A 24583-nucleotide genomic window follows, 5' to 3' on the forward strand; every position below is an offset into this window, starting at 1 on the left:
CACCACTCAGAAGAAAAGTATTCTGACCTTGCTGCTGAATGTGTGCCAGGTCCTGGGGCTATCCACCTACTACCCCCAGGCTGCCTTCAACAGAGGCTTCATGAACCCACTCGGTGAGAGGACCCCCTCCCCAGTTACAGGCAGAGGAGAAAGGGACTCTGAAGTCATCACCTGGATTCCAAGCACTGGGTGGTGGTGTTGCTGCAGCTTGCCACTGGTGGACATAGGGTCCTGCCTGCCTCTCACGATAAAAGGCCAGGACCATTCCTGCTACTCACAGGCCATCTCATCAGGGACTACAGGATGATGCCCCTGCAGGGCCAGAACTGATGTCTCTGCCCCTGTTCCCCCTGTACCCCTCGCTGAGCCTGGCCACCGCCAGTGAACTGTCTTGACATCATGGAAACTGGGCAGCGTCCCCCCACACGTTTCCCTCCCGCCCCCGTGCGCCCCTGGGAGGACTCTGGCAGTGCCGTGCCGACCACCACGCCGTGCGCCCACCTTTTTTGCCAACCCAACCCCCCACCAATTGCACAGCGCCTAGCAGGGAGGGCTCATTCTGATTGGACCGGCGGTTGACTAGATACAGTACACAGTGAGGTGCGATTGGCTGAACTGAAGATCCCAGGTGTGAGATGGTACCTGGAACATTTGTCATATTCCTAGTTTATTTTCCTCTTTATTTTCTTCTTTCTCCTCTTTTTTTAATCTTTTATTTTGATTTTTTTTCTTTATCTTTATTCTGATTTCTTTATTGGATTTATTTATTTGGTTCATGTTCTACCTGTTTTAATTAAGACTTTTTTTTTTCTCACTAACTTACCCATCAAGAGCGGCCTGGCTAGGGGTCAGGCTGGCCCTTAAAGGAGACCAAGGAGACTTGGTTAGACAACACAAACGGGGCTGGGGGGCGGATGGGGGAAAGGGATTTCATCAAGAGGGCTCCTGCCCTACCCTTTAGAAGGGTGGTAGGTCTTAGTTTTTCCAGAAATAAGCACTTAAATCTGAAAATGCTCTATTCCCCTTTTTGCTCTCTCTTCCTCTTTTTGCTCTGTCCACAGTCTTCCACTGAGTGTTTGGGGGCAGAAACTTGCTCAGAAGCAAGTTGGGAAGTTTCTGGTCATTGACAGAGCCCCTAAGGCATATGCCCTGTTTGGAGACGACATAGTAGGGCTCTGCTAGAGCTTAGTACAGTGGTCGGAAAGTCTGAAACTCTTCCTGGGTACTGTCTGCCCTTCATAAAATCTTGTCTTTACCAAAGACACCTTTAAATTCTTTGTGTCGGCACTTGGCTTGAGAGGCTCCTCTCCAGTGAGGCTGGTGCCGCCCTTTTCCACAGTGCGGCAGTGACCCAGGCAGTTCTAAGTCTGCTGTCCAAGCTGCGCGGGTCTGCTGTCAGCGGATGCAGGCTGGGCACTGAGTGGAGGAGGGTTATACTGTCACAGTTGCCATCCCAAAGTTGGTTTTCCTTGTTTACTCATATTTTGCTCCAGTTAGCAAGGAAGACCTTAGAAGGACTACATAACTCAGTTTTGGGCATAGCTTGTTGGGTTTGGCATCCTCTCCATCCATAGAGACCAGTGGAAGAGGGCATGACCAATGCTTTTAAAGGGCTGGGAGGCTATTGAAATTCTTCTTCCAGCTTATTTCTGGTTAAGCTAATACATAGGTGTGGTATGGACTAGATGACTTTTCCCTGCTGTGATGTTTGGTTTTATTTTTTTCTCTAACTTGCATTGATTCTGCTTCGTTTTTGCCGTTTGCCGCTTCTGTTTTGGTCTCTGTCTGTCTCTGTGTCTCTATCTCTCTGTGTCTTTGGAACCTATGCTAAGACTGCCCCATCTAACCTCCTTTCCACCTCTCTGTGGGGTGTGTCTCTTTCTCTTTTTTCCCCCCACCCCTTTCTTCTCTATACAGAGCTTGCTGCCCAAATCATTCAAGAGGAAGATCTCCGTTGTCTGTAAGTCTAGCCCCAAATCCCTGACACAGGTCCAGAGTACCGTAAAACTCAGAGTTCATAGAGAAATAGACTCCCATTCTCTCTCAGTGGCATTCTTGGGTCACCCCTTGCCATCCCAGCAGCTCCACCCAGCAAATCTATGGCATAGTTAAGGCTCCAGTTCATAATTCAGAACTTCATAAACAATTCTTGTCATTTTTCCCCCATTTCTTTCTTAACCCTAATGAGATACACTGTGAAGTGTCTCACCATTACTTACCTATAGTCCTACTTTTTTCAGGAGTAGGTTTGAGGGATTCCTATAAAATGCTTACCAGTTTATGCCTTATTATAAGAGCACATCTGAGAAAACGAGAGTTCCCACACCTCAAACAGTAACAACTTAAGCATTTTTCAGTGAGGAACTCTTTAAGTTGACAAAAGTGTAATATTTAATAGATCTTTATGACTTAAATATCAATCTATTAGTGTGAATATTAACCTAAAGCATAACCAGGTCATGTCATGATCTAAAACTAACTTGAATTTTATTATCATACAGTCTTTTCTCATTCCCATGTCATCCTCAGTATGTCTTCCCCAGTGCTTTAGGGTTTTCTACCAGTAAAAGTTTAAATGCTCACCAGCCTAGTTACTTCTCCCTTTTTGCCTTCAGAGATCAGTAGTTCTAATCTTTCAGGAAGTGGCTCCAGGCCTTCTGTTTACTCTGAAACACGATTTCCCCAGTCCCCAAAAGTGATATCTTTAAGTTAACCTTTTACTAAAATTCCAGTTGAAGGCTACCTGTGGGTGTTGTGGTGTGAACCAGCAGAGAGCCTGGGACCATCTTAACTGTGGGGTCCTGTTTCTTGGGGACAGCAGCTACCAAGGGGGTGCCGGCTGGAAACAGTGACACAGAGGGGGGCCAGCCTAGTCGGAAGCGGCGCTGGGGAGCCAGCACAGCCACCACCCAGAAGAAACCCTCCATCAGTATCACCACCGAGTCACTCAAGGTGAGGTGGGAGGGGCCGGGGAAGGGGGGATGAGACACATGCGGTGGGAGTAGACGTGGGCCCAGTGTAACGGGGTGGGGGGGTATCTGTGTCCCAGAGCCTCATCCCCGACATCAAACCCCTGGCGGGGCAGGAGGCTGTTGTGGATCTTCATGCTGACGACTCCCGAATCTCTGAGGATGAGACAGAGCGTAATGGTGATGATGGGACCCATGACAAGGGGCTGAAAATATGCCGGACTGTCACTCAGGTAAGGCTCCTGTGCCCCACTTTGGGGGAGGGGGGCCTGAATGCAGAGTGAGCAGCTAAGTAGGGAGCTGAGGTGGAGCTCTAGAAGGGAAATCTGTCTGTGCAGAGGGTTGGCTTAATTGACCTTTGTATGGGTCAGCAGAATACAAAATCTAACCTGTTGCCTGTAATGAAGTTCTGTTAGAACAGTTAAACCAGTTCATTTACTTTCTCTATGGCTGCTTATGTGCTATAATATCAAGAATTGAGTAGTTGGAGCTGTATGGCTCACAAACTCTATAATGTTTACTGTCTTGCTCTATACAGAAAAAATTTGCCAAATCCTGCCTTAGTTTTCCTCATGGACGAGTTAAGGTATTACCAATCCCAGGACCTGGCGGAGGTGAACCTAATAATGAAATCTCCCCCACTAGTGGAAAGAACACTTTAGGCTGACTACCACCGTCTCTCCCCAAGAAACCAGAGGCAGAAAAGAATATGCCAGTTTGGTGTTTAAGAATCCCTCTGTTAATCTGATACCTTATAGGTGGTACCTGCCGAGGGCCAGGAGAATGGGCAGAGGGAAGAGGAGGAAGAAGAGAAGGAGCCTGAAGCAGAAGCCCCTGTGCCTCCCCAGGTCTCAGTAGAGGTGGCCTTGCCCCCCCCTGTGGAACATGAAGTCAAGAAAGGTGGGTGCAGCACTGAGTGAAGCATGTGGCTCCCTGAGTTCCCAGAGCACCTGGTTTGGACCTCTTACAGCATCGAATGCCTTCTGCCTTGTGTTGTAGTATTTTACACATCTGTCTTGTCGTCGTCTTGTTACCAAGCTACTTGAGGGCTAGGTTCGAATCTGTTTAATCTTTGCGTCTCCATAATGAGGAGATCAGCCTGGACTGTACCTTGCACGGTACAGGTGCTCAGCACATTTAGGTGGAAGAGTAACTGCCGGTAGGGAATATAAAAGTCCTGCTGAAGGCGAAAGCCAGCATTGCTCCCTGCTGAAAACGATTCATGTGCTCTATTTGATAGTGACTTTAGGAGATACCTTAACTCGACGTTCCATTAGCCAGCAGAAGTCAGGAGTTTCCATTACGATTGATGATCCAGTCCGGACTGCTCAGGTGCCCTCCCCACCCCGGGGCAAGATCAGTAACATCGTCCACATCTCCAATTTGGTAAGTCATCATTTCCAACAGTGCAGCTTGATGTAGAGTCAGAGCTGTGGACTCGTGTTTCTTAAGGTTCACCTCCTACGTCTGCTGGTTATTCACTCATTGACTCTGAGTGAGTTATTTAACCTCACAACCTGTCTCATCTGAAAAATGAGAAAAAAGTATCACCTTGCAGGATTGTCTCGAGTTTGTAGAGAGCCTGACCTGAGCATATTTCTTGTCTTCTTGGAGACCCTGAAGTTTCATTCTCGTTGGCAGGTTCGTCCCTTCACTTTAGGCCAACTGAAGGAGTTGTTGGGACGTACAGGAACTCTGGTAGAAGAGGCTTTTTGGATTGACAAGATCAAATCTCACTGCTTTGTAACGGTGAGGGGAAGAAGCCGGTTCTCTAGGTTGTGCCCTGTATCTCCTTTTGTGACCAACGTGGGCAGGTTTGAGGCCTTACGGCAAGCGGGAGGGAGGGAAGGCCCGTTGTGACCTTCTGCCTCTCCCTTCCTCCGTCAGTACTCAACAGTAGAGGAAGCAGTTGCCACCCGCACAGCTCTCCATGGGGTCAAATGGCCCCAGTCCAACCCCAAATTCCTTTGTGCTGACTATGCTGAGCAAGATGAGGTAAGAAACCAAGGGAGAGGCAAGAGGGGAGGGGCAGGGGAGGCCATCATCTGCGAGACTCCAGCTGAGACCCTGGCCAAACCGTTGGTCTCTGAGGGTCCTCCTCCTTCCACTTTGGTTCCCTGAGTTGAGCTGTGAGTCTGTTCGCCAGTGCCTGGGCTCCTTCAGTGGGGTGATGTTGTCTCCACCCTTGTTCCTCCTCTGCCCGCAGCTGGACTATCACCGAGGCCTCTTGGTGGACCGTCCCTCTGAAACTAAGACAGAGGAGCAGGGGATGCCACGGCCACTGCACCCCCCACCCCCACCCCCAGCCCAGCCACCACAGCACCCCAGAGCAGAGCAGCGGGAGCAGGAGCGGGCGGTACGGGAGCAGTGGGCAGAACGGGAACGGGAAATGGAGCGGCGGGAGCGGACTCGATCCGAGCGCGAATGGGATCGGGACAAAGTTCGAGAAGGGCCCCGTTCCCGATCCCGGTCCCGTGATCGCCGCCGGAAGGAACGCGCAAAGTCTAAAGAAAAGAAGAGTGAGAAGAAAGGTACTTAGCTTCGGGGGCACAGTACCCACCTGTAAGTGGGAAAGGGACCCAGATGGGATGGGCCACAGGGTCACGTGTGTCAAGTCTGAACCACTTCCTTCCACCTCAGAGAAAGCTCAGGAGGAACCACCTGCCAAGCTGCTGGACGACCTTTTCCGCAAGACCAAGGCAGCTCCCTGCATCTATTGGCTCCCACTGACTGACAGCCAGGTGAGTGGCTGCCTTCCCGCCCTGCTCAGAAACTCACCAGGCTAGGGGGCACGGAGGGCAGAGTCATGTGACTGTGGGAGCGAGTAGGCCTAGGTATCCTATCGGCTTAGGATAATAAGGCAGAAGAAGCTAAGCATCATGGAAAGAGGCAGTTTCAAGACCCAGTTGACTGTACAATAGAGAAGCCAGACCCAAAAAGGTAGAAGGTAGACATGGAGATTGGAACTTTGTGTGTGTATCCAAACTGGCTGTGCCAGCCACACTTCTTGGAAGTTGATTTTAGTTAGCTGAAAAATTTGTGTTTTATAAACTCAGCCATTTTTCTGCTTTTTCCTTTCTAGGGATTTTAGCTTTTCTAATGGGGCTTTTTTCTTGATGGGCCTTTTGGGAATTTTAGGCTTATGCTACTCCACTGAAGAAAATAGAGAATTTTTTCACCTCTAAGTAGCTTGGGAAATACTAGAGGCCAGGCATGGATGGTGCTGCTACCTGTCATGGCTGTAACAGGTGAAAGCTGGGAGGGCTTGGGGCTCTGAGACAAGGACAGGTGTGACTGCTGGGCCCTCCCCCTTCCTGCGTAATAGCAAGGCGGACGCTGATCCTGAGCTAGGAGTGCAGGGTCCAGGAGCAGGGGGATCAGGTGGGACTGCTGTGAACGGGTTTGAGATGCCTGTTCTCTGCCTTCCCTGCCTGCTACAGATTGTTCAGAAGGAGGCAGAGCGGGCTGAACGGGCCAAGGAGCGGGAGAAGCGGCGAAAGGAGCAAGAAGAAGAAGAGCAGAAGGAGAGGGAGAAGGAGGCAGAGCGGGAACGGACCCGGCAGCTGGAGCGAGAGAAGCGGCGAGAACACAGCCGAGAGAGGGACAGGGAGAGAGAGAGGGACCGGGAGCGGGACAGGGGGGATCGAGATCGGGAGCGGGACAGGGAGCGGGAACGAGGCAGGGAGAGGGACCGCAGAGACACCAAGCGCCACAGCAGGAGCCGGAGCAGGAGCACACCTGTGCGGGACCGGGGCGGGCGCCGCTAGCCGGGAAAACACTAGGGAGAGCTGCAGGCGTGGGCCACCCTCCCCCAGGGTGGGTTCAAGGCCACAGAGGGATAGGTACAATCTCCACCACCCTGGAACCAGGGTCATTCACACCATTTGCCCAGTGCTGAAGTCTGGCTGCCACCTGTCCCCAAATACCAAATGGAGCAGTGGCCACCTTCCCACCCTTACCCCACCTCCATAATCTATCTCTTGGGACTCAGCCCTTTCCTCTCATTTCCAGTGAAGTCTGTGAGAGGGAAGAGCTAAGTTAGGGAGGGAGGTATTGGCTGAGAAGTGGGGAACAGCCAGGAGCCCCAAACCTCCCTTGTTTTTTCCTCCATCCTGCTCACCACCTCTGGTACTCGAACCCCCCTTTTGGGAACAGCCGGGGCCAGGACTGGGTCACCTATGAGCTGAATCAGCATCTCCTCCTGAGTCCCAGGGCCCCTGCAGTTCCCAGTCTCTTCTGTCCTGCAGCCCTTGCCTCCTGCCCACCGGTTCCACTTTATATCCACCTTTTCCTTTTGTTCAATTTTTATTTTTATTTTTTTTATTATTAAATGATGTGGTCTATGGAAAATAATAAAAATCTGACTTAGTTTTAACTAGTGTGTGATGGAGTGGCTTTCCTTGGTCAGGGCCTGGGTGAGAGCCAAATTGAAGTGGAGGCCGTCTCCTGTAAGTGCAGCCGGCATTACCTGCATTCCATACACTTAGGCTGCTGCTTCCCGGAGAGGGGACTCCCCACCCTCTCTCCATCCCTGCCTCGGCTCTGACCACACCACAGCTGTGCGGCTTTCCCTCGCCGCAGTGAGGAAGACCCCCTGGGAAGATGACGGGCCTGTCTTGTTGCTGGAGGCAGTTGGTCACCTGCTCACCACCTTCAAGGTCTTCCCATAACTGCCACCAGGGGGCGGCAGCAGCTCGCTCAGTAGGCTTCTGTAAACGAGCTTCCCAAAAAGGCTCCGTGCCCTCCCGCGGATGTCTTACCTCGGTCCCTGACCTGTTTGTTCCCTGGGCCCAGCCCGCGGACTCCCTGGACCCGTCAGCCGTGCTTAAGGCCCCCAGCCGGCCCGCTACCCTGCCCTGCACAGGTTCCCAAAATGCCGCCGCCTCACGGCCGAGGTCCTCCGCAGTTCCCAAGGCCGGTCCGGGAGCGGCGAGCCGGGCCTCCGCAGTGGGTTCCAGGATCCCGGGCTCACCGTGCGCTCGCCCTTCGTCCGGTTGCGGGCCGCTTCGCGCCGCGCGATGCGCCCTCCCCGCTAGCTCTTCGGAAACGGCCTGGCACCGAGGCGTGGACGCACCCCTACCCGAGTGCCCCTCAGGGCGCTGCGGGCCTGGCTCGGGAGGGGCGCCGCATCTGTATGCGCCCGGCGGCCAGCAGCGCCGAGGGGGCGGGCACCAGGCGCCGCCCCCGCCCTCGCCGCGCGGCCCGGGCTGGCCGGGGAGGGTCGGAGGCTGGGCTCTCCTCTCCCGCGCGGCGCGGAGCCGCCTCGCTCCTCCGCAGGCGGAGCCTCCTTCCCCCGCCCCCTCCGTCTCGCTCCCTTGTTCTCGCCGGGGCCGCTCAGACCTGCAGCGGAGCCGCGGCGCCCGCTCCGATCGGCTCGGGGCTGCGCCCCCGGGACCCGGCGACTGGGGCGGGCGGGAGCGCTCCCCGCCAAGCTGGGCCCCTAGGCACTGCCAGGTAAGGGCGCCTGCCCTGGAGCCCACGGTCGGGAATCCGCGAAGGGGCAGCAGGGGGCCCGCAGCCTGCGGGTGTCTTCAGAGCGGTGAGCGGTGCGCTCCGCGGCTGGGAGCCACTGCCGGCTCCCTTCTCCCGCGCTCTACCGCTTTCCCTTCTTCCCTCGCACCTCTTTTCCTCTTTTTCCCATTTTCCTCCCCCTCGATTTCTCTTCATCCTGCCTCCTCTTCTGCCTGTTTGCTTTTTGTGCCCCTTCCGTCTCCCCAACCCTTCTCTCTCCCTCTTGCTTGTCTTGCTCCATCTCCTCTTCCTCTTTGCCTTTTTCTTCCTTCACCTTTCTCTCCTTTCCTGTCTTCCTTTTCCCGCTTTCCTTTCTCTCCCCGATCCTTCCCTCTCCCCTCCCTGCTATCCTGTTTCCCACTCCTCTATCCCCTGCCTTCTCTTCGTCCCGCCTCCCTCCCAGGTCCCCGGCTTCCCTCCGGCTTCCCTCTTCCCTCGGGAAGGAAAGGACTGTCAGGTGTGTGTCTGCTCTGGGGGAGGAGGGGCGCAGCCACAGCCACTTGAGGGGTCCCCCCTAGGAGGAGAAGGGGGAGACAGCGGTGGGAAGGGTCCTCTCTCTACCTTCCTTCCCGCATCCCCTCCCAGCTGCCCCCTCTCCCAGAATGAAGTTCTGAGCTGGGGCGGCCTGGTCTGACCCCCGCAGTTGCAGCCGCCCCTTTCTGCTTATCACAGTGCTGGCCGCCCTTCCACCCATTCTGGAGCCTGGTACCCAGGACTCCTCTCTGCCTTTCAGACACCCAGACCACCTCCTTTGATCTCTTTCCTCCTGTCTCTTGCTGCCATTCTTTCTCTGTCTCTGCGGACAGTCCCTGAGTCTTGTTCTCACCCTGCATCTCGCTGTGTCTCTAGCCTCTGGGTCTGCTTCCCCAGTCTGGCTTCTACCGCCCCCCTTTTCTCAGTTCCCCCCTCCCACTCTGTCTGTGAGCCCAGTCCCCCTTCAAGGACTTCAGCTAGCAGTGAGCCAGGGAGCAGATTCTGGAGAGGAGGGGTTCCTGTGGAGGACAGACTTTCACAGGTTCTCAACCCTGTCTGAGGAAGCCCTCCTTATCATTTCAGCCTGACCCTCGGCACCCTGAGACCACACCTCCATGAATCCCAATTCCTGGATTTTTAAGCCCTTTCCATGGTAGCCCCCATCTCCTCCATCACCTAGCTGCACACTCACCCTGGTAGCTCAGGGGCCAGATTTGTGCTTCCAAGCCCTCCCAGCGTCCCCTCTCCTATTTTCTTCCCAAGCTTTCCTATTCAGAGTTGACTGGCCAAAGATTTATCAGCCTGGAGGGCTGGAGATGAATACAGGCAGAGAGCCTGGGTGGAGGGAAAGATCAGACTGCTCTCATTCTCATTCTGGGTTCTGGGCAGTGGGGTATCTGGTTCCTTGGAGGTCTGATCTTTGGAGCGTCTAACTTTGGGAGGAGATGGTAAAGGTTTCCTCAACCCTGATAAGCTGCCTATCCTGCAGGTGTGGATCCATGGGGTAGCCCCAACGCCTCTGCCCCTCTGCCCCAGCCAGCTCATGCCTCAGCACCCAGGAGCAGTGAACAGAGCCTTGGCTGGAGCCCAAACATGTGGGGCCTGGTGAGGCTTCTGCTGGCCTGGCTGGGTGGCTGGGGCTGCATAGGGCGCCTGGCAGCCCCAGCTCGGGCTTGGGCAGGGTCCCGGGGGGGCCCAGAACCATCACTGCTTCGGACCCGAAGGAGCTGGGTGTGGAACCAATTCTTTGTCATTGAGGAGTATGCTGGACCAGAGCCTGTCCTTATTGGCAAGGTAAGGCTCAGCCCCTCCCACATTTCCCCTGACTCTCAAGGCTCTCCTCTGCAACTTCATCACTTCTGCAATGACCTTGGTCCCTGAGGATTCCCAACACTGTCCCCAATCCTAGAGGTAGACTCTTTAACTTTCTGTCACCATTCTTGGAACCTGCTGCCATCTTTCCCTGACCCCTACAGCTGCACTCAGATGTGGACAGGGGTGAGGGCCGCACCAAGTACCTGCTGACCGGAGAGGGCGCAGGCACCGTATTTGTGATTGATGAGGCCACAGGCAATATCCATGTCACCAAGAGCCTGGACCGGGAGGAGAAGGCACAGTACGTGCTACTGGCCCAAGCCGTGGACCGAGCCTCCAACCGACCCCTGGAGCCCCCATCGGAGTTCATTATCAAGGTGCAAGATATCAACGACAACCCACCCATCTTTCCCCTCGGGCCCTACCATGCCACAGTGCCCGAGATGTCCAATGTGGGTGAGTACCCTAGGTCTGGACATCCTGGAGTGCCCTCACCTCTCCTTCCCCCACTGCTTTCTGCCCCAGAACCCATCTCCTTCAATTCAGCCCTGCTCGTGTCTAGGTCCCACTCATCTGCTTTTCTTCCCCACGTGGCTCTGTCCTGGCTGAGTGGGGTGCCGGAACCCCCTGCAGGGACATCAGTGATCCAGGTGACTGCTCACGACGCTGATGACCCCAGCTATGGGAACAGCGCCAAGTTGGTGTACACCGTGTTGGATGGACTGCCTTTCTTCTCTGTGGACCCCCAGACTGGTGAGGCTAGAGCTCGGGAGCCAGGTGAGGCAGCTGTGGGATCAGGCAAGCCTGACCCGTCATCTCTCCCCAGGAGTGGTGCGGACTGCCATCCCCAACATGGACCGGGAGACGCAGGAGGAGTTCTTAGTGGTGATTCAAGCCAAGGACATGGGCGGCCACATGGGGGGGCTGTCGGGCAGCACCACAGTGACGGTCACCCTCAGCGATGTCAACGACAACCCCCCCAAGTTCCCTCAGAGTAAGGGGCCAGTGCCGCCACCTGAGCCATCCTTTGACCACCCCACCCCACCCCTGTCGCCTCTGGAGAAGCCTCCTCCCACATCTTCCCCCAGCCAGGCCTGGGAGAAGGACGTGCTGGGGGAGGGAGGAGGGCTGGGAGCCTCTCTAAGAACATCTCCCTCCATCCACCCCAAGGCCTGTACCAGTTCTCTGTGGTGGAGACTGCTGGGCCGGGCACCCTGGTGGGCCGGTTGCGGGCCCAGGACCCAGACCTGGGGGACAACGCCCTCATGGCATACAGCATCCTTGACGGGGAGGGGTCGGAGGCCTTCAGCATCAGCACAGACTCCCAGGGTCGAGATGGGCTCCTCACCGTCCGCAAGGTGAGTGCTTCAGACCCACTCACACCTGCCTCCTGCCCCAGAGGACAGGCTCCTCACCAGGCTAGAGCAGACTTGGGATCTCTGTGTTGGAGCTCAGAGATTGTGGTCCTCTCCTCATCCTTCAGATGAGAGTCTGGGGCTCAGAATGGGCGAGTGACTGGCTCGAGGACTTTGCACAGGGCAAGTCTTTGATGGAACTGGGGGCAGACCTGGAGTTCTGACCAAGTAATCTGCCCCCCACCACCCTGACCACTGAGGCCACTGCCCCTCTGATGCCCATCTCCCTGAGGCCTGCACCTCCCTCAGTAACTTCATCTCCCTCACCATAGCCCCTAGACTTTGAGACCCGTCGCGCCTACTCTTTTCGCGTGGAGGCCACCAATACGCTCATCGACCCAGCCTATCTGCGGCGAGGGCCCTTCAAGGATGTGGCCTCAGTGCGCGTGGCTGTGCAGGACGCTCCAGAGCCACCTGCCTTCACCCAGGCTGCCTACCACCTGGCAGTGCCTGAGAACAAGGCTCCTGGGACCCTGGTGGGCCAGGTGTCAGCCACGGACCTGGACTCCCCAGCCAGCCCCATCAGGTGAGCTGGCGTGGGGCAGGGCGGGGCCTCAGGGAAAGGCCCAGCCGCAGGCTATTCCCACCCAAGGATTCACCCCCCTTTCCCTGCCCATCACACTCCCCTCCTGGTAGAAGTCTTCCCCACTGCAGGCCTGGGAGCCAGGGGAGGGCTGGAGGACCTGCTAACCAGACTCTCCACCCATCCCTGCGTGGATGGCAGTGGCGCCTCCCAGTGGCCGTGAGAGCGGATATGCCATTTCATCTGATGAGGGCGCCAGATCAGCTGATGGCTGTGGCTGTGGCTATTGATCACTCCCTCAGCGCCTCACGTTTTACTCACTTGATAACATTTCATTTTCACAACAACCTGTGAGAGGAGGATTGAAGATAAGGGTAGGAGTCTTCTCGGTTCCAGCTGCTTTAGAGGCTCAGCCCTGAGAGGTTGCGTTAACGTGTCCCAGTCACACTTTCAGTAAGCAGCAATGCTGGAATTCCAATCCAGACTTGTCGGCCTCAAGAAGACCCACTCTTTCCACCTGCCCAGCCTGCTGCCCAGCATCCCTGTCACAGCACTGAGGGAGGGGCCAGTGTCATTCTCCTTTGATAGTTGAGGGAACGGGTTAAAAGATTTGCCCAAGGTCACACAGCTAGTGTGAGACAGAGCAGAGACAGAACTCAGGTCCTCGGTCCCCAGAACAGAGCCCAAGAGTCAGAAAGACAGGCAGTGGTTGCCCCATGTCACCTCTGTCTCTCTTCCCACACCCCCATGAAACTCAGCACCCCATGTCATAGGATGGGTGTTGCCCAGAGATATTTGTATTTCGAGGGGACCCTAACATGAATTATGGCTCCAGGTGCACAGGGCAGGCGCTGCCTGGTCAGCTCATGCAGGCCCTTTGCCCAGATGAGCCGGGAGGCCCAGCAAGGTGAACAGGTGGGAGGGAGGGGTGGCCGCCAGCTCGGCCCTGCCCCAGCTCAGCCCCACACCTGGCTCCATCTCCCCAGATACTCCATCCTCCCGCACTCGGACCTGGAGTGCTGCTTCTCCATCGAGTCTGAAGACGGCACCATCCGCACAGCAGTGCCCCTGGACCGAGAGGCTCGTGTCTGGCACAACCTCACAGTGCTGGCCACAGAGCTTGGTGAGGAGTCCTGGGTCTCCAGGAGGGCCAGGAGGAGGCGGCAGCCTCCTGGCAGAGGGGCCGTCCCTGGGGATGGGGTGAGGGGGGTGTTAGTGCCACACACCCCCACCCAGGGTATAATGACTAGGTGCCCAGCCTGGACCATTACCACCAGGCCGGTCTACTGGTCTCCTGGGCTGGACTGGGCACAGTGGGTTGGCTTAAGCATTTCCTCTCACCTTTAATTTGCTCCCATACCTGACTTTCCCCAAGTCAAAATAAATCTAACCTCAGATAGCTCTGAATCCCTAAGAACCCCAACATGCACCCTGGGAGACCCTGCTTTGCCCAGTCTCTGCTTCAGGCTGAAGTGGGAACAGGGAGGAGCTGGGCCCTCCTCCGGGAGCTGACCCGGGAGTGCCAGCAGCCTCTCCCTGGGAAGCTTTGTGGGAAGCCCCCACGGGAGGGGAGAGGGGCCAGCTCCCTGCACTGCCCGTGTCGGTCAGCAGTCATCAGCAGCATGGTTCAGCCGCCTCTGGGCAGCTGTGGCCCGCGGGGGCAGGGAGGCCTCCCCTCCTGTGAACCTGTCCCTGCTGTGCCTGCTCATGCTTCAGCGTCTCCCACGTTCGCTGTCCATGTCCTGTCTGTGGAAGTTGTCCCTGTGTGCCTACATATTTACACCATGTCAATGAAGAGCTAAAGCGCTGTGTGTGTGTACATATGGGTGCGCACTTCATGTGTGTGAAAAATACATATACATACCTACACATATGCTTATGAGTATATGTCTATAGTTGCATATATGTGTGTATGTAGTTGAGTGTATAGAGTTATATTATTTGTGGATATATGTAATTGGATATGTATAGTGAAACTTGGTAGCTCAGCTAGTAAAGAGTCTGCCTGCAATGCAGGAGACCCCGGTTCCATCCCTGGGTTGGGAAGATCCCCTGGAGGAGGGCATGGTAACCCACTCCAGTATTCTTGCCTGGAGAAAACCCCTGGACAGAGGAGCCTGGTGAGCTACAGTCCATGGGGTCACAAAGGGTCAGACACGACTGAGCGACTAAGCACAGCACAGTGATAGACGCAGTAGCTGTTTGTATACATTGTTTTGTGTATGTGAGTGTTTGTGGACAGCTAGTAATAATTTACTACTTACTGTGTATCGGACACTGTTCTAAGTACCAAATGTAGATGCATTCACTTCATCATCACCACAACTTTATGAGGGATGTATGATTTTTTTTCTCCCATTTTAAAAGGAGGAAACTCAGACAAAGAGAAGTTAAGTAACTTCCTGAGGTCACGCAGACATTAAGTGGTGGGGGCCTCAGTCGGGTTGCAGTCTCAGCTGTTATCTCCTCCACCATATGTGTTGAACTATATGTGGATAGGTTTATGTTTATGAGCGTGCAGCTGTGTGACAGTGCGTGCATGTCTGTCCATGTGAACATCCCTGTGTGTGCTTTGGCCGTCTGTTTACATAGCCCTGTGTGTGTGTGTGTGTGTGTATTTCTCTCACTGTCTTCTTACCTCCTGCCAAATCCTGCTCCCCATGCCCCCAAATCCCAATACTAAGTAGCAGGCCCTGAGCCCTTACTGCAGTGAAAGACGGACCCCAGCCCTGTCCCATCTCCCAGACCCTTTAGCCAGGCAGTCCACTCCTCTGCCTAGGCTGTGACCTCAGCCCCTTCCCAAGAGCCAACCAGCTCTCCCTCAACTTGGGGGAAAGACTAAAGGAACCGAGAGATTTAGCCTAGGGGAGATGAGCGCTGGGGAGGGCAGGGATGCACACTTTGCATTTTCTCTTGGATGCCATTGGCAGTGAGGAGCAAGGCAGGGTAATGATGGGGGCCACCCAATGACGAGGGGGCCTGTCTATGGCTGTGGTACCCAGGCTGGCCTGGCTCTGCGCCTGAGAATCAGGTAGCTCCTCCCTCCCCGAGGTCAATTCTAAGTGATACTCATTGCTACACCACAGCCTCCCAGACCTCTGATGGGGCGTGTGTGTGTGTGCACGAGTGCACATGTGTGTATGTCTGTCCCACTGTTTTCATGCATGAAAATGCGTTCTCCGCATCCTGGGGGTGGTGATGCTACATTCACTGTCCATGTGGAACATTCCTTCTGTGTGCGCTGTATTCGTTTTAAACACTGAGTACATCGAATGTGTGGTATGAACGCGCTGCATCTTTCATGGCTGTTGTCTGGTCTGCATCGTCTGTCTACCTTTCCTTGACGGTGCATGTGCCTGCGTGTGGGTTATTGTTCATGTATGTCGTGGGCGCTACGCTCCTGTTGAATGTATATGGGGTATGTATTCCACATATTCTTGGGTACCGCATGGATGTTATATGCACTTGTTCCCTTCACTTCACAACATTGATGCTACCTGCATATCACATGCATACCTCATGTGTCTCACATGCATGCCATGTTCTGGATGTGACATTCACACACCATATGTACTGTGTGTAACTGTGATGTGTGTGCTTGCATGGGGTGCACATGTTCGTGTTCTGGCTTCAGACAGCTCTGCACAGGCTTCCCGGGTGCAAGTGGCCATCCAGACCCTGGACGAGAATGACAATGCTCCCCAGCTGGCTGAGCCCTATGACACCTTTGTGTGTGATTCTGCAGCCCCCAGCCAGGTAAGCCACGGAGGCAGGCGGGTTGGGACCTCAGGACCTCCAGCTGCCCACTCCATATGAGGTTTCTCTTCTTCCTCTCAGCTGATTCAGGTCATCCGAGCCCTGGACAGAGATGAAGTCGGCAACAACAGCCGTGTCTCCTTTCATGGCCCTCTGGGCCCCGATGCCAACTTCACTGTCAGGGACAACCAAGGTGGGTAGCCTCCCACAGCTGTGCTTCGCTCCCCTCCTCCACCAACCCTAACTCTACCCACCTACCTGGAGCTCCACCCTACAGAATGTACATGCAGTTTTGGGAGTTCCTTGATGGCCTGGTGGGGTGGGGGCATGGGGGATGTGTATGTGTTCAGTTGTATCCGACTCTGTGACCCCATGGACTGTAGCCCACCAGGCTCCTCTGTCCATGGGATTCTCCAGGCAAGAATAGTGGAATGGGTTGCCATTTCCCACTCCAGGAAATGGAGATGCCGACTTCATCTCCAGGGGATCTTCCTGACTCAGGGAGCAGACCCACATCTCTTGTGTTTCCTGCATTGGCAGGCAGGTTCTTTACCATTGGTGCCAAAGGATTCTGGGATTCAGGGCTTTCACTGCAGGGGCCTGGGTTCAGTCCCTGGTTGGGGAACTGAGATCCTGCCAGCCACACAGTGTGGCCAAAATACATAAAAGGTGGCTGTAGTTTTGCTCTTTGCAAACCTTCCCCACAGACAGCTTTGTCTCCATGGGCTGCACTGACCGTAGTGGGAAGGTATCCCAGGAGGTGCCCAAAGACCTGTCTCTCCTACAGATGGCTCCGCCAGCCTGCTGCTGCCCTCTCGCCCCGCTCCACCCCGCCAGGCCCCCTACTTGGTTCCCATAGAACTGTGGGACTGGGGGCAGCCAGTACTGAGCAGTACAGCCACAGTAACTGTCAGTGTGTGCCGCTGCTGGCCTGATGGCTCCGTGGCGTCCTGCAGGCCCGAGGCCCAGCTCTCACCTGCTGGGCTCAGCACCGGGGCTCTGCTTGCCATCGTCACCTGCGTGGGCACGCTGCTGGGTGAGTCAAGCCATAGATGGGGTCATAGATGTGAGGTCCAGGCCTGCAGGGGGTGTGGAGAGAAGCAGGACCTTGGACATAGGGAAGTCCATCCTAGGTCATGAAGGAACCCTCATGCCTGGGTATTCCCACTGCCTGATACACCCAAGAGAAACACTCTGGCCTCATATCCCTGACCTGCCAGGCTAAGGACAGTCATGAGCCATAAAAACTATTTGCTGAGCCCCAACTCTGGGCCATATGTGGTGCTGGGCACATCACTTGGTATTTCATCCTTTCAACAACCTTAAGGGGTAAATTTGTTTCTCTTTTCCACACAAGCAATCCAAGGGCCAAAGAGGTTCAGAGAAGTTAAGCAACTCTCTGTGGTCACACAGCAATGGTTGAAGTCAGGATTCAAAAGCGTTTTGCCAAAGGTCAAAGCTAGGGCTTGCCACCCCTAGGCCTTTCCAAATGGAACTTGTGCACCTCTCCCCCAGCCCTGGTGGTGCTCTTCGTGGCTCTGCGGCGCCAGAAGCAAGAAGCCCTGATGGTGCTCGAGGAGGAGGATGTGCGCGAGAACATCATCACCTACGACGACGAGGGCGGCGGTGAGGAGGACACGGAGGCCTTCGACATCAGCGCCCTGCAGAACCCTGACGGGGCGGCCCCGCCGGCGCCTGGCCCACCCGCGCGCCGCGATGTGCTGCCCTGGGCGCGGGCACCACGCCAGCCGCGGCCCCCCGGCCCCGCCGACGTGGCGCAGCTGCTGGCGCTGCGGCTGCGCGAGGCAGACGAGGACCCTAGCGTGCCGCCCTACGACTCCGTGCAGGTGTACGGCTACGAGGGCCGCGGCTCTTCCTGCGGTTCCCTCAGCTCCCTGGGCTCCGGCAGTGAGATCGGCGGAGCCCCGGGCCCGGCTGAGCCGCTGGACGACTGGGGGCCGCTCTTTCGTACCCTGGCCGAGCTCTACGGGGCCAAGGAGCCCCCAGCCCCCTGAGACCGGCCTGGCCCTGCCCCCGCTTCCCCTACCGAAGCGGGGCGGCAGCGTAGGCCCTCTGAGTGAGCCCCCCGGGTCCAGGCAGGCGGCAGCAGCCCAGGGGCCCCCAGGCCTCCCCAGTCCCCGTGTCCCTCCTTCCCACCTCCCCAAGGCAACCGCCTCCTTACGTCCCTCCTCCCCAGTCGTCTGTTCCTCTCTGTTCAGGGCTCTGTCTGTCTCTGACACGTTCCCTGTCTGGGTCTGGGTTGTGAGGCTCCGACTCTGAACCTCCCGCTTCTCTCACTGTGATTCCACTCTCTCGTGGCTCTGTTTTGGTCTGCTCCATTCTGAATCTGTCACACAGATGTGTTGCCCTTGCATACACACATGCTCTCTGTCTGTCTCCTGCCCACATCTGCCCACATTCTCTGTGGGTCCCTGTGATTGGCTTTTTGTTTTTTTCTGTTGTCCATCCCAAAAGCAAGAGAAACGTCCAGCCACTGCTGCCCACCCTCCTGCAGGGGATGTTCTGCCCCAGGTCAGTGTCCCTAGACCTCGTGGAGCACCAGGCTGGCCCAAAGCCCTCCCCCACTCACCGCCTCTCACTCTGGCTCTCCTGTGTTTACAGACCTGCCCGCATGGTTCCATCCATCACTCATGGCCTCATCCTGGCTCCACTGGCCTCCAGCAGAGAGAGGGAGCCAGCCCACCTCCCAGGGCGAGAGCTCCAGCCCCCCACTGTGGCTGCCTCCCTGGAGCTCTGCCCAGCTGTCAACCGGCCTTGGGCATCCTGGCTCTGGGCATCGTCTTGTATGCTTCCCAGCCCCTGGGGGAGGGGAAGGAAAGAGGGAGGCTGCTGGGGAAGGGGAAAGAGGGCGGAAGGGGAGGGGCCTCCATCTCTAATTTCATAATAAACAAACACTTTATTTTGTAAAGCTGGAGCCCTGCTTTCCTTTCCACACTCAGGTGTCTCTCAGAGCGTGTCGCTGTGCTGAAGGGCTGGAAGAGAGGCCTAAGCCCACCCCCTCAGCTCATTCTCTTTTCTCCTTTGGGGGACAGTCCGCTTCAAGTCCCTTTCACAGAGGAGAGTTTGGGTTGATTCCATTCTGGGACTAAGGAGATAATGACTCCTTCCCCTGCTCTCACCACCTCTGGGTTCTCTGTTGGTCTCAAAGTGTCCAAGGAAATTAAAACGTGGGGCTTGGCCAGAGGGGAGAGCAGGAGGGAGAGTGTGGAGAGAAGGAGGAGCTATAAAGAGACTAAAGAGAGAGGAAGAGGGGTTCTAGACTAGGACAGTGGGCAGGGGACAGCAGAGGGGAGCAAGCCAGTGCCTCCTGGGGCCTGTGGTCCCAGCTGGAAAAAGGCTGGGTCAGGGTAAGTTGGCACAGTCACAGTGGACCTGCCACATCCACCCTTCATTCTTCCCAGTCTGTGGTCTTGTTCTTCATGGGCACAAAGGAGGGGAGAGAGGGACCCCAGGAAGGCAGGCTGTTTTAGGGGTTGAACAAAAGTCAACTGGGACGGGAGCCCAGCGGGTGGCCAGCGTCTCTCACCGTGGGCTCCTTGAGTAGAGAAGGGGTCCACCCAGGAACAAACATTAGACTTGGCCCTGGTCTCGTAAGTCCAGCAAGGGCTCCTGGGGAGTAGATAGGTCAGGACAGGTCCTTGTGACCTTCCCTTCCCAGTGCGAGGCGCGGATAGTCAGGGGAGGCTGCTCCAATGGGAAGATGCCTTCTTGTACCTTACGTGCTGTGTGGTTAAGGCAACCAGGGAGGACAAAGACCGCGCTCTGACGGGCCTCCTCCATCCTGTCAGATCCTTTGTACATGCAGCTGTGCTTGAAGAGGCCTTTGGCTTCAGCCAGAAAACAAACAATGAAGGGAAGGATGGAGGGAGAGAGGGATCAAATAGGTTAGTACAGGCCTCCATTTCTTAGAGAAAAATCTCTTCTGAAAAGAGATTTGTTCAGTGAAACAGTTATAGTATCTTCTCCCAGGAAGCTGTGAAGTTGATGGGTTCCTCCAAACCAGGCCTCTGGAGCAAGCATGGCATTGTCATTGACTCTGCTGAAGGCTGGAAACTGGGCCCTGCCTGCCTGAAGGCCTGTATGAGAGCAGACTGTCTGCCCCAGAGGGAGACGCTTAGGAGAGCAGCACCGGAAGCAGGGCGTCAGGACAGGTCTTCCGGTTCAGGGCTAGATTGACCCCTATGGTCTCCCCTGATGTCTGAATCAAACCTTTAGGAAAAAGGGGAGAAAAGGAGGGACTGATGAATGGGCTGCCCCTGGCTAGTGAGCGGTGCGCTGAAGTGGGGTGCGGGCCTTCGCCTGCTCTGCCAGCCCTCCCTAACACCCTCCTGAGGTCCTTCCCAACTCATTCAGCTGCCAGGAAAACAGTGTAGGGAAACAGACTTTTCAGCTAGACCCTTAGGCTTATCTCTGGTCTTAAATATCTCACCATTGGAAAGAAAATTTGTCAAAGGAAGTGAAGAGGGCAGGACCAGGGAAGGAAAAGAGAAGAGAGAGAACGGAGAGCTGATGGGAGGAGATGCAAGAAGAGAGCCCTCCCTATCTGGGTTCAGTCCTCCTTCCCTGATTAATGAGAAGGGGAAGGCCTCAGAGTGTGGGGAGGGGGCCGGTGGGGAGCTGCATGTGGTTCCCAGCTAGCCTGGGGGTCAGTTCAGGTGGCAACGTCAGACTAGCCTGCCTTCCATTCCTGCCTTTTCTCACTCCCTGGTTGGGTGGGTGGGGGTGTTTGCGGGGGGCTGGGGATGGGCAGTGAGGCTGCAGAAGTAGTGAACCCCTGGGATGAGCCCTGCCCCACCTCCTCTCTACTCTGGACTTTTTCTCCTTATCAAAAAAGTGATAAGGTCTTTCTCCCTGATAATTGGCCATTCTCCTTACTCAGGCAGGGCTCTTTCTCTTGTAGCCCGTTTCCTGTCTCTGCACATGGGAACCACCACTTATCTGGGATCACTCGCTTACGATGTCACAGACCCACACTCATCTCCGCACGTGGAGGTGCCCTTATGTCTGAGTCAATCAAACACTTGAACCCTGGGAAAAAACTGCCCTTCCTCCTGTGTTCCTCCAGGAGAAACCTGGCCTAAGGGTCCTTGACCTAGAGTTATCATTCCCGAGTCCTGCACCTCCTCACCTGAGGCTGAGGGGAGGGTGAAGGATGAAGGATTGCATAGAGGCCACCAGCCAGATTCCCAGACCCCAGCTCAAAGGCTTGTTCTCCTGTACTGGGCATCTTTCTGCAGCAACCCCCCTCATTTCCTTCCCTCCCCTACTGCTTTCCTTCCTGGGGCTCCCTCAGCTTTCCTCCCTTCTCCCCCATCATCCCCTGAAAGCCAGAGCCTACTGGGGCTCCTCTGTCTGGCCCAGCTCCTGCCTGGAGGAATTCTTAGCCTTACGTGCAGAGTCGGGGCTCAGGACTGGGCCAGAGGCTGGGAGGAGGGGGTCCAAAAGGGAGAAGAGATGCTGTTCATCTTGGGACTGGAAGCAGTGGGAGTAGGACAAAGAAAGAAGGTTCAGGAACCTTCCTTTCGGTCCCATCTCCTAGGTTGACCATGCCTTCCCCTCCACTTGGCCTGGGGAGGGGGGCAGGGTGGCATCCCTCCTGGAGTTGTCAGCCTGCATCACCAAGTCAGGGCTCACAGGGGAGCAGCAAGCAGACAGGAGGGGCGGGAGAGGACGCGCTAGCCCAGCAGTTCCCCCTGGCACAGCCATCTCCCTCTCTTCTTCATGCCCAGAGGGAGCTACAGGAAGGAGAGGCTGGGGAGAAGGCAAAGGGATGGCAGGAGAAGTCTGGCAGCAGCCATGACAGGCCCAGAAGCCAGAGCGCACTGGTTGGGGTTGCGAAGTACCGATGACTCAGGCCTTGGTAAGAAAGGACAGAGGGGGCTCAACAGGGGATGCTTCTTGGGCTCAGCCCTCCAGGCGCTTGGGCTCCTCCAGGTTCCTTCCTCCCTGGCCAGCAGAAAGGGGCCCGGCCCAGCTGCTCTCTCCCCCACATCACTCCCCAGCCGCAGAAAGAGGCCCTGGGAGAGAAGCTGTGCAGAAGAAGCACAGCCCTGGAGTGGACGGCCTGGATCCCAGCCTCATCTCTGGACTGACCGCGTCACCTCGGGCAAGTCACACATCTCTGAACCTGTTTCGTCTTCTGTCAAGTGAGGATCACATTAACCTTAAACAGTTAATCATGAAAACTGTATTCAGGAAAGGAGTCATCATCAGAGTCATTAGGGTCATGTGGGGGGTGGTGGCAGAGGAGGAAAGCAGTAGTGGGAGCCCATCACTTACCCCCAGATGTTCATGCTGCACTGTCCCCGTCCCTTCCAGCCTGGGTCCCCAGGGCTACCATCCCCCCCTCATTCCCCTCCCACTGCTCCCCCATCCAGGTGAGAAAGTGGCAAAGACTCTAAAGCTGAGCTGAGGACTAAAATGAGAGGAAGAAGAGAGACTGGGGATAGGATGGAGGAAAGCAGAAAGGAAGATGGCAAGAAAAGAGGGTCTAGCACTTAGCACAGCATCTGGCGTGCAGCTGGTGCGCAGTATTTGCTGAAAGACGGACTCTGTGCTGAGAAGGAGGCTAGATCAATCTATTGGGTGCCAACAGCAACAAGTCGGACAGAGAGGTCAATAGCTCGGGGAATTGAAAGGTGTAGAAACTTGGAACAGATGAAGCCAGCAACCCAGGAGAGCAGGACCCCGATGCTGGGAGTCTGCTTCCCCTGCAGCCCCATCTCCCACCCTGGGCTGGGCCCCCCAGATCCTGCTGCTGCTCACAGCCTCTCTGTGGGCACCTTCAAGTCCCCAGGTGCCAGCCCCACAGATGGTTCTCTGCCTTCGCCAGCTCTGTCGGGGGTGGCCTCCTCCTCCCGTTCCTTCTCTGGCCCTGGAAGCTTCTGCAGTTCCGAGTACAGCACCCAGGCATCATGGCGGGACACATACTCCCATCCACTCTCCTGCACGTGGAAGAGGTCCACGGAACCCCCAGAGTAGGCATCGCGGCGGGTAGCGTGGGCCACGGCGCGGCGGGCCAGGGCATAGGCTTCCTGGGTGCTCATGTCGTAGCGGTAGCCGCGATCTAGCACACCAAAGGCGTAGGGAGACCCAGAGCCCACCGAAAAGATGTCCCCCTGCAGGCAGGTGCCATCGCTGTAGACATAGAAGAGGGCAGGGCCAGAGCGGTCCCAGCCACACAGGGCCGTGGCCACGCACAGATCCAGCCCCCGGTAGCGCGACATCATGACTGATAAAAGTTTGGCAGCACCGGCCACGCTGGGCAGCTGCCCCTCCCTCAGTGCCCGCAGTCGCAGCTCCCGCTGCAGCACCCGGTACCATGTGACGCAGTCAGCCGAGGTGCCAGAGGTGGTGCCCAGGAGATGCTGGTGCACAGGGATGACCTTGCGTGAGGCTGGACACTCCACGTAGTTGCCACAGGAGGACCGCGTGTCGGCCGCAGCGATGACTCCATGACGGAAGCGGAAGGCTAGGGTGGTGGTACCATGGGCCAGCCTGGGGCCGTGGGTCTGCAGGAAGGCTTGAGGGTCCCAGCCTCGGGGCACAGCCCAGCTGCCAGCCTGAGGCAGGTGAGGGGATGTTTCCTGGGTGTCGGGGGCCTGCCACTTGCACACATCTTGCAGAGCCATCCCTGGGGTCCAGCGAAGGTTGAAAGGAGCAAGGCAGGATCTGTGAGCTGGGTTGGGTGGAGGAAGAGAGATGGTAAGGAGAAGCCGGGCTGCAGCCAGACCATACAGGAAGGTGTGTGATCTGTGGCTTCTTCTAAAACCCAAACCAGGCTTTGGGACTGGCTGATGGAGCAGCGCCCTCCCCCTCGGAGGACTGTTCAGGGGGGCAGGATGAGGCCAGTGGAGTCTTCAGCGCTGGGGAGACGCTGCCATGACACACCTGAGCGTCACCGGAGGAGTCACCTGTCTGTCATCCTCCAGGCACCTGGAGTTGGGTGGGGGCTGGGTAACTGCAAAGGAAAGGGGGCACCAGTGGAAGAAGCAGAGCTGGGTTCCTCTTGCTTTTCCTGTGGGGGGCACTGGGCACAGAGATAAATGAAGCCCTGTCCCTGCCCTGAAAGGGCCCCCAGCCTAGGGAAAGGTAAAGACTAGTCAGTGTAATGGCATAGTCAGACTAGGTTCCCTGGGATGCCAGGCTTTCACTGCTATGGCCTGAGTTTGGTCCCTGGTCACAGAGCTGAGATCCCACAAGTCACAGGACACAGCCACAAACCAAACCAAAACAGAATAGATTGCCATGGATCCCCTGTGGCAGGAGTCCCTGATGCTGGGTTCACTCTTCAGGGGCATGGGGTCAGGGAGCAATGACACTGAGCTTACTGGTTCACCTCATGATCAACGTGGGGAAAATGAAAGGGACTGGGACAAAGACAACAGAAAGAAGAGCAAGGGAGCCTTGTACGGGGCGCCCAGATACCTTCAGAATGACAGAGCACTGTGGGCCAGGTCAAGGGGAACTAAAACCTGGAGGTCTTCTTCTCTGCTTTGGGTGTGAACATGAACTTCCATCTGCATACAGTCTGGCACACCTGACAGCTCTCTGGCAGGACAGCTTCTCTGGCTGGTGCTAAAGTTCTGAGGAAGTAGCTG

General features: G+C 56.2%; 3 protein-coding genes across 15 annotated transcripts in view; 2 read left to right on the forward strand and 1 right to left on the reverse strand.

Moving 5' to 3' along the window:
* Nucleotides 1–7344, forward strand: part of ACIN1 (apoptotic chromatin condensation inducer 1) — a 38662-nt gene extending 31318 nt beyond the window's left edge. For 11 of the 13 annotated variants that reach the window (XM_055537057.1, XM_055537056.1, XM_055537061.1 and 8 more), the window contains 10 exons: nt 1918–1960; nt 2819–2952; nt 3050–3202; nt 3728–3869; nt 4210–4355; nt 4611–4718; nt 4857–4964; nt 5176–5500; nt 5610–5710; nt 6410–7344. In XM_055537057.1, the coding sequence (XP_055393032.1) occupies nt 1918–1960; nt 2819–2952; nt 3050–3202; nt 3728–3869; nt 4210–4355; nt 4611–4718; nt 4857–4964; nt 5176–5500; nt 5610–5710; nt 6410–6736 (1587 nt within the window). In that variant the 3' untranslated portion in view covers nt 6737–7344. The remainder of the gene's footprint in view (nt 1–1917; nt 1961–2818; nt 2953–3049; nt 3203–3727; nt 3870–4209; nt 4356–4610; nt 4719–4856; nt 4965–5175; nt 5501–5609; nt 5711–6409) is intronic. The other 2 variants (XM_055537053.1, XM_055537054.1) reach the window with 2 other exon arrangements.
* Nucleotides 7345–8319: 975 nt separating this feature from the next.
* On the forward strand, nt 8320–18878 carry CDH24 (cadherin 24). The gene is made up of 13 exons (XM_055536279.1): nt 8320–8423; nt 9943–10247; nt 10430–10724; nt 10902–11021; nt 11095–11262; nt 11439–11626; nt 11956–12209; nt 13193–13329; nt 15841–15962; nt 16044–16155; nt 16750–16998; nt 17478–18494; nt 18585–18878. The coding sequence occupies exons 2-12, from the start codon at nt 10047–10049 to the stop codon at nt 17975–17977; spliced, it is 2346 nt and encodes a 781-aa protein (XP_055392254.1). The 5' UTR covers nt 8320–8423; nt 9943–10046; the 3' UTR covers nt 17978–18494; nt 18585–18878.
* A 3866-nt stretch (nt 18879–22744) lies between these two features.
* On the reverse strand, nt 22745–23614 carry PSMB11 (proteasome subunit beta 11). Its single transcript, XM_055536280.1, has one exon. It carries the CDS (start codon nt 23612–23614, stop codon nt 22745–22747), a length of 870 nt encoding a protein of 289 aa, XP_055392255.1.
* Nucleotides 23615–24583: the final 969 nt, after the last annotated feature.

This window comes from Bubalus kerabau, chromosome 10 (genome assembly GCF_029407905.1).
Source record: "Bubalus kerabau isolate K-KA32 ecotype Philippines breed swamp buffalo chromosome 10, PCC_UOA_SB_1v2, whole genome shotgun sequence".
Lineage (NCBI taxonomy): Eukaryota > Metazoa > Chordata > Mammalia > Artiodactyla > Bovidae > Bubalus > Bubalus kerabau.

Excerpts from the sequence above, each read along its gene's own strand:
- CDH24 (XM_055536279.1), top strand. The coding sequence starts at position 10,047 with ATGTGGGGCCTGGTGAGGCTTCTGCTGGCCTGGCTGGGTGGCTGGGGC. Across the intron at positions 10,248-10,429 it reads AGCCTGTCCTTATTGGCAAG|CTGCACTCAGATGTGGACAG; the intron begins GTAAGGCTCAGC and ends TGACCCCTACAG. Across the intron at positions 12,210-13,192 it reads TCCCCAGCCAGCCCCATCAG|ATACTCCATCCTCCCGCACT; the intron begins GTGAGCTGGCGT and ends CCATCTCCCCAG.
- PSMB11 (XM_055536280.1), bottom strand. The coding sequence starts at position 23,614 with ATGGCTCTGCAAGATGTGTGCAAGTGGCAGGCCCCCGACACCCAGGAA.